The 17376-nt window shown below is 40.9% G+C and overlaps 1 protein-coding gene across 1 annotated transcript in view; it reads right to left on the bottom strand.

Moving 5' to 3' along the window:
• Nucleotides 1–1460: 1460 nt before the first annotated feature.
• ASPH (aspartate beta-hydroxylase) overlaps nucleotides 1461–17376 on the bottom strand; it is a 181544-nt gene continuing 165628 nt past the window's right edge. The window contains 4 exon segments of the mRNA XM_035895862.1: nucleotides 1461–1611; nucleotides 7423–7556; nucleotides 12336–12427; nucleotides 13279–13414. Coding sequence (XP_035751755.1) covers nucleotides 1461–1611; nucleotides 7423–7556; nucleotides 12336–12427; nucleotides 13279–13414 — 513 coding nt within the window.

Raw genomic sequence — 17376 nt, 5'->3', positions numbered from 1 at the left:
AGCCTCTCTTGCCTGTTAGTGTTCTTAGCAGTTAACAGTGGAGGGTCCTGTGCCCTCCATCTCCCATTAAACAGTACAGACCCAAAAGAGCAGTGATCTGCTTAAATACACCAGTTTTCTGTCTTGAAAACAGGCCTTTTTACCCTACAGTAAATTCTGTATGGCGAATACAGAGCGTACTGTAAACAGCACTGGGATAAGGCTACTTCAGCTTTAAGTCATATATGTCGAGACAAGGAAAACACCATTAGGTCAATTAAAGGAGCATTCTAGCACTCTGTAGGATGCTGGCAGCAGGAGTTAATACAAGTTAATAACCTGAAGCTCTTCATCTGCTCTGCATTCTGGCAGGAAACCAAGTTTGACCTTGTCCTTCTGCCCAAAGCACAAGAAATTCTTCATTTATTTTTTTCTGCTGAATGACCACCCAAGAGCAGCCTTGAAGAAGCCCCTGGAACGAGGTGCCCCAGACTCTTGCTGGGTAGAAAACGGGTATCACAACACAAGCTTTCACAATGACAAGAGCAACAGCAGTTCACCATGTAATCCTAACAACTGTCAAGCACTTTAAGAAGTGAACCTACTGTTGTCACATTTGCTCAACATCTTCCACAATCACATTATCAAACTGAAGGTTGCTTGCTGACTAAGAAAACTATTTTGTTTTAGAAGACCAAAGCTTCACTAAGCAGCTGATTATGCAAGTTTCTGTTTGCATTTCCAGGAAGGCAAGAGAAGGCCACACTTGGCAAAAATGAAATCTCTTAATATTTAGTGTTTTCTTTCTGCTAATAGCTAGAGATGCACTTATATATATATTGGTTTTTAAAAAATAGTGGTTGATTAAAGAAGATTTGTTCATAATTATGCTAGAAAAATACAGTTACTCAGGTAAAAAAAAATACAAACCACACATAACCCATTCACATTATCTACAGCTGATAACACAAGGATGTGTTCTATGCCTAAAGCAGCTAACATTACAACCGCATACTGATTTTCAATGTTGGCTGTGTGCATATGTTTCTAAACATCTTACACATTGCTTCCCAGATAAAAGCCAGGGAAGTATTTCCCAGATGTAGAATTGCAAATCTTGTGCCTGAACATCGTCAGGCAGGTGACTGACTGACTGGTTTTGTACACGTAATACCGGCATGGCAAAAACATCTGCACGTTCTTCAGTTTGAAAATCCAGACCTATTGCTCTTTGGCTGACAAGATTTGTATTTTCAAACTTGCAGCAAAAACAATATGTATCAGTGCTGTATCAGTATGAAACAAAACATGGCTTTTTTTTTTTCCTTCTGTTTTTAAATCAAGTCCTCTGTGATTGCAGAATATCGTCCTTATCTCTTCTAACCCTTACATTACTTGTATTCTTCATATGCTGGATAAATTAATCCTATTTGCACACTCCAAAGGGATTAAAGCTCCTCTGCTCCGCACATCAGAACCCCTTAAATAGCAGGAAGGGTGCGTCTCTCTTGTGGTGTTAACTCAGGGTGCCACACATCCACAATGAATATCAGGCGATAATTCTCAGCATCCTGCCATACTTCATGTTCGAAAGAGTCATCAAAAATAAGAACTTTCCCTTCTTCCCAGGTTCTGCAACACAAAAAAGAACACGCTTTAGTGCAATATTTGAAGTGCCACGGAGCAGGCAAGCTATATATCAGCTCTGAAGATGCCCTTTAACATGTGAGAATTATTTAAACAGTATATATTGCACAGTCAAGATTTCAGTACCTAATATAAAGAGATTGGAATATCAGAGTTTTAACTAAAATAAACTACAGAAAGATCGGTCTAATGGACCTTCATATTATTGAGGGATTGTTTTCTCTCACTTTCTGTAGTTATGCCCACATACAAGTTCAGACATTTGCATTATTTGTTATATACATTTAATGAGCTGAGATAAGCAGGGGGCATTCAGCAGGCTCACAGGTATACCGCTGGTGTAGTAATCAACTTCTCTCCTTTCTAATCAGATTCACACATAATGAGTCATGGAAACCGAGGGAATGACCGGCAATGTGGTCATATGGTCTGAAAACAAGTTACACTAAATCAATCTGCTTTTCCTAAAAAAATCAGAACAACCGAATTAGGCCCTGATCATGCTTAAAATTTCAAGGATGTTAACAGTCTTGTCCATTCAAATCCATTCAAAGCACAGAGTCTAAAGATATTTCTTCAGAGGAAGGTTCCAATGCCGTAGTGTACGCTGGGTTAACTACACTCTTAAAGCTGAACTGGAAGGATGAAGACACAGAAATCAAAGCCCCTCTGCTCACCAAGCACTGCTTAGGCAGAGCAGATCACTGAACGGACCCAAGTACCCTGAGCGAGTGTTCATTACGGCACGGAAGAGCCAAATTTTAACGGTGGTACTTTTCCAGGATCTGTACCTTTGTTAGGCACAAAAAGGGATGCATACAATCTATTCAAAGTGGTTTGGTTTTGAGCACCTCCATCGTTTGAAAGATTAACAGAATTAGCAGATTTAAAAGCAATGGCAAGAAGCAATGTAGAAAGGAGATATTGTCAGAAGAATCGGTGTTCCTGTCTATTTTATGAAGGATAGAATCACAGAATAATTTAGGTTGGAAGAAACCTTGGAAGGGCATCTGGTCCGTGCCTCTGCTCAGAACAAGGCTTACTGCAAAGTTAGATCCAACTTTGAGGCTAGATGGACTATCTCAGGTTCCTGACTAGTGGATTTTTGAATGTCTACAACCAGGGATATTCCACCATCTCTTCCAGTGTTTCACTAACCTCATTGTGCACATTTCCTTCTATCTAGATGGAATTTCCTTCACTATCACTTGTGTCCATTACCTCTCATTCTATAACTGCACACCTCCGAAAAGAGTCTGGCACTGTCTTTTGTGCTGTCCCCCAGTAGTAGTTGAAGACAGTAACTAGGGTCACCATTAGTTGTCTTTTTTCAGACTCCAAGCCAGCTCTCTGAGCCTCTCTTCATGTATCGCATGCTCCAGTCTCCTAATCATCTTTTTTATCCCCCACAGGAGTCCCTCTAGTTTATCAATGACTTTTTTTTGTATGGAAGAGCCCCAGACTGGACACAGTACTCCAGAGGCAGGGTCTTGAGTGCAGGAGAGAGGGAAAAAAATTGCTCCCCTCAAACTGCTTCCTACGCACTTACTAACACAGTCCAGTACACAGGTAGCCTTCAACAAGACAAGAGCACATTACAGCTCATGTTCAACTTGTCCCCTAGGACTCCTAAGTCCTTTTCTTCAAAGCTGCTTTCTATCCAGTCATTGCCCAGTCTGCACTGTTGCAAGGTGTTGGTCTGGTATCAATCGCAGGGCTTTGCATTTGCTTTGTTGAACTTCAAGAAGTTTCAGCTGGCACACTTCTCCAGCCTGCTGAGATCTGGCTTCATAATTTTGACTAGAATTTTAATGCCTGGTTAAATGCAGTCCCAAAACCGTGAAAAATCAGCAGCTGATCAGTGACCACTAGTGATAATATCACAACATGTCACAACAAGTCACTGCGCCAGTCGTTCATTGCTGCCCCTCAGATCTCAGTCTCACCTACTGCATTTAGACACAGCAGCTGGTTATGTGTTACATGGTTTGTCTATTCTAAAGTCAGGCAGCGGCATGAGTAAGGCAAGTTTATTTTGCACTGTAGCAGGACAAAAGCATGGACCTGATATACCCCTTCAGGTGAGACAGGATGAGTAACAGCCAGTCAAGGCAATATTGATCAAAGAAGCGTTACCTCTTATAGCTGCTCTACGATGACCACATAATCAATTTTTTTAACAGGATCCCTTAGGAGCTGAAGCAGTCCATGAGGATGGATGTCCTTAAGGGGAATTAGGAACTTTGAACAGCAGTGATGGTAAAGAAACAAAGATCTTGCCATCAAAGATGGAAACGCATTGCTAAGCTCATTCATCTGTGTTCATTCACAGAGAAAACACTTTTCTTTCTTCAAAAACAGGGTGAAAATGAGATTTAGACTTCCAAGTCACCTCGGTATTTTAATTTTTAATTCAACAAAAGCAAAAGTTAACCATCAAAATTTATGGGGTTGTGCTGCAATGTTCTGAAGAGAAATGGAAATTGAAATTGCATCATTTAAACTGAAATGATGATCTAAACATATTTTAAGGAAGAGTAGACAAACCAGAAAGCATAACATCGTAAAAAATTCACACTGGCTTGCACATATGCATCAGCCTTGAAGGCCCAGATAATGAGCCTTTTGCATGTTCCAGCTATGATCATGTGGGTTTTTTTCTGCTACCATGTCAGTTATCTGATAACAAAAATCTTTTATGTCATACAGACCCTGAGACTCTGCTACTGCACTGAAGTTACATTGGTATTATTCAAGTTAATGGGATTCAACCACTTGCAATGCTATAATGTGGTAAAAAAATCAAGCTGACTTTGGGTGTTTTTTTGGTGTGTGTGTGGAGGGGGTTTTGTTGGGTTTGGGGGGATTGGGGGATTTGTTTTTGTTTGGGGCAGTATTTTGTTTTGGCTTTTTTTTGTTGTTTGGGGGGTGTCAGGTTTTGGGGGCTTGTTGTTTGTTGCTGTTGTTTTGTTGGCTTTTGTTTGGTTTTTTTTTTAATTAAATCAAGCATGAAAAATCCTGCCCTAAATAGCCTGAAAGTGCAGCTCAGTTAAGGACAATAAAAACTCCAAGCCCCCAGATGAAGTAGCTTCAGAGGTTAAAACCCAGGATCTACCATTTGCATCATAATGGGATGGGCTGTTTTGCACAACAAAGGAAAAGTCATAAAGTTGACAGAACTATTAGCCCCTTTTGAATGGATTACAAACCCCACTATTAGCATGCAAATAAATATTTTCCAGAAGCCTTCATGGTGTGAGAAACACTTCACAGTGGGACCACAGGGACCATATTATTCTGCTCTGGTGCTGAGCCACTTTGGGGTAGTTTCTATATCATCTGCATAGCTCTCCTGTCACCTGTTACAGGAGTGATCTTGGCCTGGCTTCTGCCTAAGGCTGTAATTCTGCAGCTTCATTTCAAAACATGATCACCTTGTCCAACAGAGATGTTCAATTTTGATAACTAGATATTATTTACCTACCATTTTTGTGCATTGTACCCTACACTTTACAGAGTGGAGACTTCAAAATGGCCCAATGACATAAAATTACTACAGCTGTACTGAATAACAATGAGGTGTAACCAGCTCCTAGCAGCTGCAGAAAGACTCTTCTGCAAGTGACGGAGTAAATCACGGTACTAGACAGAGCTGAGTTGCCTGTCCATCAAAGGATGAGTTGCACAGTAATATTGCCCCTCTAAACACCCACACTGGGTGGCACAGAGGTAACCAAGCACAAAATTCTCATTGTTTCTGTTCTCTATCTCACACATACAGCAGTGGGACAGGAGGCCAGAAAACGCCTGACCTACGCTAACCTTCGTATTTGAGCCAGCTCTCCTATTTGAAACCAGTAGTTTACCACTGCTCTGAACCACCAGGAGGGGAGGAACCGAAAACACCCAAGGTAGGATTTCCTCCTGGCATCATTCCCTTCCACAGTCATTCACCCAGCTCCCCTTTCATGGGGGACGGGATGTAAAAACAACCCCAAAACACAACCCCTTTCATCGCCATCACTAGACACACTTCCAAAGCTTTCAGGGAAAATCCTGCCTTTGATTCTAAATGTAGAGCTCTTGCCAAAAGCAACTAGAGTTAACACATTCCAGCTCAGGCTGTAGTCAGCTCTTGAATGTTTTACATTTCAATTGAGTGAGTCCGATGCAGAAGACTGAGCTGTGGTCAGGAGCCTGGGCACTGGAGTGCTCGGTCTGCAGCGTACCAACAGCAACAGGCGTTTCTCCACTCCTGACTTTGAGGGAGCGTTGCTACCAAGGAGGAGGTCGTCAAGCTCATTTTCCACACCGCTATCCCTTCTGTTTGGGTTAAGACGAAGAAGGGGGCCAACCGCAATAAAGGGTGGTGAGCTGTGGACACCTCCTCTCTTGGCAGCAGAGCAAAACCACCACTTGGGTCACACAGGCCACTAAAGAGCCAGTCCCCTAACGGTAACACCCTTCAGTCACCATGGATCTGAATTCACAATACTGTTCTAAAGTGAAAAGTCTCCACAGTAGCCCTCTAAACCCGCTAGCTATCTCTCCCTCCATCCAAATGTCTATCTTAAACTTATTTTGGATATTGGATTGGAATGCTGGAAGCAAACATCCGTCACTACCTAGATGTAGGTAGTGTAGGTTGTAACACTGACTGTGACACATTATTAAATAGAACAAATGTTGGCAGGAGTCTATAGTGACAACATTTCTTGTTATTAACTGTTGGATGCACCTCTGCCCTCAAAAACTCTAAACATTTTGTGTTGTAGTTGTTTTCAAATAGTCTCAAAAATATCGTTGCTACATGTTACAGTCATGCAGACAGGAGGGGCATTCCATTTCTCAGTATAAAATATATATGTACATTTCTACCATGAAAAGAATTCAGAATTAACACTTGTTGCACTCAGCTGCTGCAGACAAGACACAGAATCTTTCAAAAATATAAAAATAGATATTAAGCATCATTAGAATTTCACATAAGTCTCAGAAAATTAAATCTGTAAGCAAAAAGCAGTATAGTTAATGCTATATTTTTCTGTGTTTAATAATATCATGCAAAAACCTATCATATTTGCTTATATTTCCCAGGCGAGTATATTTCCTGATTGTAAATGTATAACTATTGCATTTTATTTTGGTTTTTGCACTGACCAAACAGAGATAAAACTGGCCTTCAATTTAGCATAATTTTCCCCTAAGGGGTAAGAATGCTTACTTAAAATGCACTTTAAAGAGATTTGCTACCTGTGTAACTCATTAGGCCAAACACGTCATAGATGTGTTCATCTTCAAATTAACTTCAAATGAATATTTTTAACTGAATTATAACAAATAATACTAGCTAGGAAGGAGGGTTCTGCAGAAATACAGGAGTATTCTGTTATGGTGGTGAAAAGGGAAGCTTAGTGTCAGCTTTTGCTGAATAAGCAAAGAATTCTAAGCAAAAAAAAAAAAAATCAAAACAGACAGAGGTACTCTGCTGGCAAGTATGTTATACTGGCATTATAAAAGCAAACACAGAGAGACTTCATGGACTAAACTCACTGTTATTCCCATGCTATAGCAGAGAAGAACAGCTTTGTCTCCCAAGATTCTTCTGGCATTGTTTGACAAATGATATTTATATGTTTGTACCAAGAGTCAGGGTGTAAATTGACTGTTTAATGAAACACATTACTCTCCTGATCAGTAACACACCTTTTTTTTGATTTTTCTTTTTTTTTATTATATGCAGTCCCACACCTTTTTCAGCCTGAGGAAGGTGGAAAAATAAACCCCAAACCATACCTGTTCTCTTGGGCACACCGAATTCTGCAGCCTTCCTTAGGTATCACCAAGCCCAAATGCATCCTTAGACGACAATTGGTGGGCCCTGTATGGGGCCAGACATGAGTCCCCGGGTGCATGATAGAATATTTGATCTGCAAGAAGAGAGAGGCAGGCCTTCAACACGTTCAGCTTCACAACCATACTGCTAGGAGTTCAGGACTTCATTATGCCTCATCCTTGACGATGGGCCAAAAGGGCAATGTCACCTTTTGTTAGAGTCTCAGCAACAATTACACTTTCTCACATCCTAAAGGCATTCAATACTAAAAAAACATGTCTTGTGGGGTGTGTGTGCATCCAGGTGCATGCATGTGTAGAAATGCATATTTTTCATTTTGTTTAAATAATCAGTATTCATATTTCAACATGGAAATAATTATCTCATATCTACAATCAGAAAAATACTGTATTTCCTATGGAAAGACTTCCAAGCACTCTTATCATGTAAAAGGACGGACCACAGGAGACACAGGGCCTGCATTAGACAGACTGACTGGCCCCTCTCAGATGACATCTGGGTTGTGAGATGGGATGGTTGAGTTTAGGATCACGAGAAGAGGGAAAAAGGCAAAAAGCAGGATTACTGCCCACAGCTTCAGGAGAACAGACTTTGGCTTATTCAAGGATCTGCTGGGAAAAAATTCCATGAGACACAGTGCTGCAGAGAAGAGGGGTCTAGGACAGCTGGTTGATTTTCAAGGATCACCTCATCTGAGCTCAAGAATGGTTCACCCCCATGTGCAGGAAGCATGGAGACCCAGACAAAATTGAAACACAAAAAGGAAGCATACAAGAGGTGGAAGCAGGGTCAGGTCACCCAGGAAGACTGTAGAGACACTCTCTGAGCATACAGGGATGAGGTTAGGAAAGTCTCCTAGTGTTGAATCCGGGGATGGAAGTGAAGGGCAACAAGATACATCAGCAGTAAAAGGAAGTCTAGGGAAAACGTGGGTCTGCTGCTAAATGTGGCAGGTGATCTGATGACAAAGGACATGGAAAAGGCTGAGGCACTACGTGCCTTCTTTGCCTCAATCTTTACTGGTATGACTAACCTTCAGGAATGTCAGGCACCTGAGACCAGTGGAAAAGACTGGTGACTTACCCTCAGTGGAGAAGAATCATGTTAGGGAACATTTAAACAAACTCAACAAACTGGTCCATGGGTCCTGGTGGGATCCACTCATGAGTGCTGAGGGAGCTGGATGATGTTGTGAATCCACGCACAATAATCTTTGAAAGGTCATGGCAGCTAGCAGAACTCCCTGAGGACTGGTAGAAAGTAAACGTTGTTCCTATCTTCAAGAAGGGCAAGGAGGAGGATGAGAGGATGAAATATACATATATAGGCTATAGGCTAGTCAGCTGCACATCGACCCCTGGGAAGGTGATGGAGCAAATAATCCTGGAAACCATTTCCAAACACATGAAGGAAAAGAAGGTGACAGGGAGCAGTCAGCATGGATTTATGAAGGGGAAATTGTACTTAACCAGCTTTCTGTGGTGAGATGTCTAGCTTGGTGGATGAGGGGAGATTAGTGGATATTGTTTATCTCAACTTTAGTATGACTTTCAACATTGTCTGCCATAAACATCCTCATTGACAAACTGATGAAATAGAAGCTAGCTAAGTTGACAGTGAGGTGGATTGAAAACTGGCTGTTCAGCTAGGCTCAGAGTTGTGATCAGAGGCACAAAGTCTAGCTGGAGGCCACTCATCAAAGGTGTACCCCAGGGCTCAATACTGGGTCCAACACTGTTTAATAGCTTTACAAATGACTCAGATGGTGGGACAGAGTACGTCCCCCTCAGCAAGTTTGCAAATGATAGAAAATTGGAGAGAAATGGCTAATACACTACATATTTTTTGCTGCCATTCATAGGGACCTTGGCAGACTGGAGAAAGGAGCAAACAGGAATCTTGTGATGTTCAACAAAGAGAAGTGCAAAGTTCTGCAGTGGGGAGGAATAACCCCACATGCCAATACAAGCTGGTGGACAACTCTCTGGAAAGCAACTTCCCAGAAGACGACTGTGGGGTCCTCATAGATAACAATTTGAACATGAGCCAGCAATGTGCCCTTGTGGCAAAGAAGACCAAGAGCCTCCAGGGCTGCATTAGGGAGAGCTTTGGCGGCAGGCTGAGGGAGGTGACCCTTCCCCTCCATTCAGGGTTGGTGAGACATCTTGAGTGCTGGGTCCCATTCTGTGCTACGTGAGAGAGACAAGGACATACTGGAGCAAGTCTAGTGAAGGGCTAAAGGTGGTAAAGGTGATCTGACATACAAGGGGAAGCTGAGAGAGCTGGGACTGCTCAGCCTGGAGAAGAGAAGGCTCAGGGGGGTCTTATCAATGTATATAAATACCTGATGGGAGGAGTGAAGAAGACGGAGGCAGGCTCTTCTCAACGGTATCCAGTGAAAGGCAAAGAGGCAATGGACACAGATTGAAATACAGGAAATTCCATTTAAACATAAGACAAAAGTTTTTTACTGTACACTGGAACGGGTTGCCCAGAGGTGCTATAGAGGCTCTATTCTCAGAGGCATTCAAAACCTGACTGGACACAGTCCTGAGCAAGCTGCTCCAAGTTCATCATGCTTTGGGCAAGGTGTTGGACTATGGCATCTCCAGAGGTCCCTTCCCACCTCAACCCTTCTGTGATTCTACAGCAATGCAACAAACAGGAAGTGTGAATAACGCATGACAGTGGTGAGAAACATCTTCAACTGAGAAATCTGCACATCAGGCTGGGATAGGGTAACTTAAGGTAACCTTAAGGTTTAAGATATTGCTTGCTCTCCAACTGTAACAAAATCAGCAGAAGACAGTGTGTCTCTTAATGCCTTAGCCATTCCCACCCTCTGAGGTTTCAGCTCACCACCAGTTTCTTATGACAGTAAGTGATAAGCTCCAGTGGCTGTCGTGAACAGAGATGCTCCAAGCCACCACCTCTGCTACACGGAGATGCATTAACTTGATCACCCCGTCAGACCCTAAAGCAATGCAAATAACTGAATATGGCCGATAGTTACTAATATCCCAGAGAAACATTTTTTTTAATGCTAATACACCAGCACTGCAGATTGGTTCCTGTCATGTATGTTATCTGTCCACGCAGATCAGTCTAGGTGTGTCTGTAAATTATATGTATGCACTGTACCCAAGTACTATACATAAATAGTCCTGAACTATGAAAGAGTTGTACTATGGTTGCAATGTAAAACTCCAAAGAGTTAAGAGATGCCCGGAATTAAAACTACCTGTGCTACTTTAGCTTACTGCTCTTTTTAAGGGAATGATATAATTTTTAATAATATGATTACTTGCTCTTGTTCTACACAGTTTTTCAGCAGCACTGAGCAGGTGGTTGATTATTTTACATTTCTTTTATCTTTGTCAATACAAGAGGTGCCTAAAGCATCCAAATGGTCTGTCTACCACAGGATTCCTAACTTCCTGATTTTGTCTGTTCCAAGTGCTTCAGTACATGAATAGAGATTAGGTGATATTTCAAATTTAATTTACCAGTAAGAATCTGAGGCACGGCTAGCATAGAAGACCAAAATTGTCCTAGGCATCCCCTAATATTGGATCTAAAACTTACTTAAGACTTCTAGAGCACCATTTTTCAGATTATTTTCCATCTTATGTGTTCAAAACACAGCTATAGCTGTGAATACATAATGTTTCTGCAAACCACATCCTGGTGATAACATGTGGGGTGCCAAAAAATGATGAACAAAATAGCAGCTCTCAAAGAGAATTTGCCCTCTGGGATAGATCCATTTGGGCTATGGATGTCACAGAAAGCAGTTTTCTTGCTGTTAGCCGCACTGAACGTGATGACCTCTCTCAACAGTTATATTTACTACAAACAGCCTTTGCAACATATCAATGAAATGTAGCTTTGTTCATTCCCACAACAGGAGCCATACAGTGCGCTTCTGCACATCAAAAGCAATAGTCTGGCGAAGAAGCTGAACACCTACTTTCAGGGCTCTGAATTAGGATTGTGCTAGCACTGTGTTTTCCAACTTTTGCATCCTTAATTTTGCAACACAATGGTTATTCTCATGTAGTAATTACAGATAACATACAGTAACTTGAAAATAAAAGAATAATGAAAATCTCTGTCCTACAGAATCACATGATATCTGTGTTGGGCTGTTCATTCAGCTGTGTGTGTATCAATCCATACCATACAAGTCCACTGCATGATTTAAAGAGGTTAATTTGTAGTCGAGTAGTCAGTGTAGACCAGGCACTCGAAACAAACTTTACTGGCACCCAAGGCCACAGCTCATGGATGTAAAATTTCCTTCCTTTACCTTTAGGAAAGAAGCATGTGACAGCAGTACTGCTGTTTGGTTTCCATGAGGCGATTCTCCTTCTGTCTAGCACAGCCAGGCTAGGGCAGATGGGTGAAGTGTATCACAGTGACAATCTGGCTCACTGAATTAGTCTTGTAAAGTTGGGTTCAGACCAGAAAAAAATACTCAGGTTAGAAAGGACCTAATCAACCTCCTGCTCAAAGCAGAGTTATCTATGAGACAGACCAGGTCACTTAGGGCTGAGGTTTAAGTCATTACTTACTGGTTGACCCACGGCACATAACTACTGACCTACCACGAGCTCCCAAGAAACACAAGGCAAAATGACTCAACTAAAAAGTCCATAGAAAGGCTTCACCTAACATATTTCACCTTGTATTTCCTGAGGGCTAAAATTGGGCATATTTTTACTGCTAACTTCACTGGGTGCTTGAGACATCATTAAATATACCAAAGTCACGCATCCCCCTATATACATTCCTCAAAATCACCTGCTCCCAGCAATAGGAATTTGCAAAAATGAAGACATTTGCCAGGTACCTGCCCTCTTCTGCAGCCAGTAGCTTCCGGGAATCTTTCCAACAAAGCACATGTTTTCGGAACACTTTTACAAGCATTCTCATTTTTTCTTCCTAGTAAAAATAATGGACAGAGCATTGGTAAGAGCAATGAATGAAAATCTCCTTGTTTTCTGCTTTGCAGAAGAGCAGCAAAGCTGTCAAAGAGCTGACACTTAAAGGTAAATATTATTATTCCCATTTTACACGTTATGAAACATAAGTATTAACACATTGTAATATCAGAGCAGCCTGCAATGTCTTTGCCTTTAAATTATTTGTGAAGAGCAAGCTTGCTACCATTTTTTAAACATGATTCTTAAAGTATAAGCATTAATGAGGCTGAAAAGAAAAAAAAAAGAAAAATGCCATCAACATCATACCATTTCAACACCAGATTATATTTTGATGTAATTTGTTTTTAATATTTCATCTTACAATACTCCATCATATGCAGAGCCTTACAAGAATTTGAAGTTATTCCAATAGTTTGGCTTCCCACTGCAGAGCTCAGGGACAGGGCAGCAGGCTTATTAAAGCTCATTCTTCTGCTCAAACCATTTCTGAATGACAGATCTCACCTAGCTGACAACACAATATTGAGGATGCACCTTCTCCCATGTTCCTGTCTTCCCTCAGGCTGATCTGTACTACGCATTACCATGCAAAATGTTGGCAGCCTTGCCAGAAAAGGAGTATTACCCTCAAGGGATTCTTAGAAGCACTCGGGGACAACATGGTTTAGAATAAAGAACTCTTCTTCACTGTTGCACAGGTCCCAGACACTATTTTATTAGCTCCCTTCTTCTGCTGATTCAGTGATTACAAAAATGGTTCTAGAAAAAACTGTGTTGCTACTCGTCATTACACTGTATTAATCTGAGAAAGTGAAATGGTGGAAAGAAAAGAAATACAAAATGTTTTACCTTGTTGCCATAAGGTAAACTGGCTCCAGTCTCCTTTTTCTCGTAGATTCTCATCTTCAGGTAGGAAGAGGCTTCTTTTTTTATCCATCACAGCAAGCCCCTCATCCCGAATAAGCTTCCAGTTTTTTTCTAAGGACTGTTTAGAGAGCCATGTTACTGCACTGAGAACTTACTGCATTTGGCTTTAGTACTGTTTTTATTTTTCCCTGCCATTATTAACTTTTTTTTTAATTTAAAAGCACTAAAAAAGTGTTCATCATCATTATCAAGTTTCTTTATATTCAATTCCCTTCTGTCATGTTAAGGCAGGAAAAAACAACTTTCACAGCATTCTTCAGATTCAATTATATTGGGATCATAAAATTTCAGTAATGCCCAGCCTCTTTGCAGACTAGACCTCACTTCGACTTGCTTTTTGATTAGCCTAAGAGCTCTTTAACAGATCACTTTGTATTGCAAGCTAGGAAGAGTGTTGATCTTCTTAAACACAGCACATGTTACCTGGAAGCACTCCTGAGACTAGAAAACCACTCGCATAACCTGGAACTACAGGCGTTGGCAAAACATCACAGTTCAAAGAGTAGAAATGTAAACAAGCTACTTAAGTTGACAGTTACGATTTAAACCTTCAAAAAGGTTTGCAAATATTTACTTGCACACGCTGATGCTGTTGAAAAAGATCAAATATGACTTGAAATGCCGGGTGATGATTTACGGACACAACCATTAAAAACGTGTAAGCTTCTTGTACTTCATACATACCAAATCCACAAGGTTATAGAATTACAAATTCTGTTCTCTGCTGCCTTAGGTCATCATATTTGTAAAAGTCAGATAGATCAGAAAACCTTTTACTCTACCAATAAGTCATTTTAATGTTATAGCAATATAAATGAAAAACCCACAGCGTAACAATGGACCTGGATAAAAGTGACTTCCAGTACCCAGGACATTGCTACATTTTATTTTGGGTGAATAGTTTTCATTTTTCCTTTGTGCTCTTGAACAAAGCATTTCTGTAAGACATTTTCAATCAATTTCATACTGAAAATAGGCTAAGGCATGTTCCCACGCTACCTCTTTATATTATGTGTAAAGCTGAGTAAAACTCAAAAGTCTGTGAGACTAGGTGATATAACTGCCCCTTATTAGCCTTAAAACTCCATATGGTTATTAGCTTTCCCCATTTTAATTAAACAGTTGCATTTTCCACTTGATTTTTTTCAGTTAAAAGACAAGCAGATCACACAAAATAGGCTGCGGGTTGATATATCATAAAAGGCTCAGTAAGCCATGGCTAGAACATGCTGTCTGTAACACAGCAACTTTCTCCCACTAGAATATTTTCAGGTAAGCTACGACCTATGAAAATTAGGATTGCAGTTCTGTTATTACAGTAGTCTCTCCTTCTTCCTAGCAAAGTATTTTCTCTCTCATCCATCAGTAAAGGGGAAAGGCACTTATAATTTTTCCTGGTGCATTCACCTTACTCTCTCCCACTGATGGGCTTCCGTAACACTCCTTTAACAATTAACTAGAAATGTTTCTTAGAATACCTTTGCAAAACTGACTTTTCCAAAATGCAGAGTACAAAACAAAACTGAAAATTTCCACTCGATCAGAGATGAATATGGGAACAGGGCTACCATAGCTACAAAAGGAAATACCAGCTTGAGTGCCTGATTTTTCACTGGCTGGAGAAGAGGAAGAAAAGAATAATTTACATTTACACAGTGATACAGATCAACAAAGGTGGAAAACTTTAAAAGATACTACAAATGCTTCTCTGTTTCCTCAAACTCCTCCTACTCCCTTGCCTGAAAAAAGTAAGTGGGAACACCCACCCATGCAGACAAGATGATGCATGAACAGTACTGGTGGTCCAAGGAGTTGCAGGCAACAGCTGCTTTGTCACCTCTAATCCTTGACAAGTGCCACAGGCTTAAAGTTAACCTCCAAAGGTGCATGTTTGTCCTTGCCTTTTAAGATTCCTTCCCTAGCATGTTGGATATGAAGTGATTTGAATACACATCATTGATTTTGAACTAGCTCCTCAATGGTTTTAGACATAACTTGCACTGAAACCGAGAGCGTCTCCATACTCCTGAAAACCTGGACCCCAATATATAAAAGACACCGATGGTGCTTTACTATAAGTAATAGTCAACTCCTAGGTAGAAAGGAAGCAGACAGTTACAGGAATTCAAACAAAGCTCTGCCTTGATCTCCCTGATTTTACAGATATTTAGGCATACCTTGAACGGTAAGAAAACATAACAACATTAAAACATAATGACTAAGTCCAGGCCTTGAACTTAAGGCTCTGGATCCAAGAGCTGGTATCTATAGAAAAAAGTTAAAGATGCTTATGCTCCACAATATGTAGGAATTCGAGCCTCAGGTTAGAGCAACAAATTCATAAATTTGGTGCAATATCCTGATTTCAAGTGAAGAATTAGGTGGTGAACAGCATTAGGAGCATATGTCCTTGTTTCCTAGCAGCTGATTCCCATAAACCTCCATATGGCTTTTTAAATACAGTTCCTAACAATAATGGAAGTTTACAGTTGCTTTACATCTGGTAATAATGTAGAATTTATTGGCAAAGACATTACTGTATTTAAATGGGGATTTCTTAATATTGGTTTATTTTTATGTGTGACTATTATATTAGAATCCTTACTATGTACTGTCAAACCCTATCAAATGTATGGCCGTGAACAACATAGGCAGAGATTAAGAGGTTACTGCCCCTCATGTGAGGCATAACTACTGACCACACATCCATTTTAATCCATCGGACTATAAAATAAAATCATGGTGAAGACTTCAAGCTATTTTACTTTGTTACTGAAACAGAGTAGGAGGGTATTCACAATCAGTTACTGTGCCTCTGCTGGGGAATGCTGATGACCTCCAAGTAAGGGGTAATATTTTAAACCTTTCAAAATAGATTCCTTGCACCCATTTGGTCACTCAGAGTGCTTGAACATCAGCACGTGTATGCATCATCTCTGCTCTTTTCAACACAAGGCTCCCTTTAAAGCATCCAGCCACTCTTTAAAAGCACATTTCAATTTAATTCCTCCATTAAATATGAATGTTTAGCTATTATTAAGCTAAACCATTAAGCCCTAGCTGTCCCTCTACAGAAAACATTATGGACATGTGCTGTTGCCAGTACTTTCTTTCTCTTTTTGTGCTTTTCTTGCTGCACTTTAAACTTCTAATTAAAAAAATCTAAGCCATCAGAGAAAACTGACAATACAAGATCTACTTTAGCCAATCACCTATTCACTGTAGTACATTATTGGCAAAGCATCCTCTGGGTTCTTTCCAAAAGTCAGCGGACACAATGTGATGAAAGGACAAAGTTACCTAGGTCATTACCTATGTATTAGTTTCAGACTGGTGAAAAGTCTCTAGGATTCAACAGTATTGTACCCTCTTTTATTATTTTTTTAAGTGAGCACCAGAATAGAAAAATAATGCTATGCTGAGGTTCTACAAAAGGTACCAGAGAGTGACGTAATGACTCAGTAAGACCATCCATGGAAAGCTATTTGCCCCAAGGGAGGCGAGCAGGTTTTCAAAGATAAAAGTAAGGTTTCCTTTTAGCAGATTGGTTTTTGCTCTATGGAAGGCCGAGGCCAACTGCATGAGGTTCAACAAGGCCAAGTGCCGGGTCCTGCACTTTGGTCACAACAACCCCATGCAGCGCTACAGGCTTGGGCAAGAGTGGCTGGAAAGCTGCCTGGCGGAAAAGGACCTGGGGGTACTGGTTGACAGCCAGCTGAATATGAGCCAGCAGTGTGCCCAGGTGGCCAAGAAGGCCAATGGCATCCTGGCCTGTATCAGAAATAGTGTGACCAGCAGGACAAGGGAAGTCATAGTGCCCCTGTACTCGGTGCTGGTGAGGCCGCACCTTGAATACTGTGTTCAGTTTTGGGCCCCTCACTACAAGAAAGATGTTGCATTGCTGGAGCATGTCCAGAGGAGAGCAACCAAGCTGGTGAGGGGTCTGGAACACAAGTCATATGAGGAATGGCTGAGGGAACTGGGGTTATTTAGTCTGGAGAAGAGGAGGCTGAGGGGAGA

Source organism: Egretta garzetta, unplaced genomic scaffold, assembly GCF_000687185.1.
Source record: "Egretta garzetta isolate BGI_Z169 unplaced genomic scaffold, ASM68718v1 scaffold340, whole genome shotgun sequence".
Classification (NCBI taxonomy): Eukaryota; Metazoa; Chordata; class Aves; order Pelecaniformes; family Ardeidae; genus Egretta; species Egretta garzetta.
The sequence above is the reverse complement of the archived record's forward strand: the minus strand, read 5'-3'. Positions and strand labels throughout refer to the sequence as shown.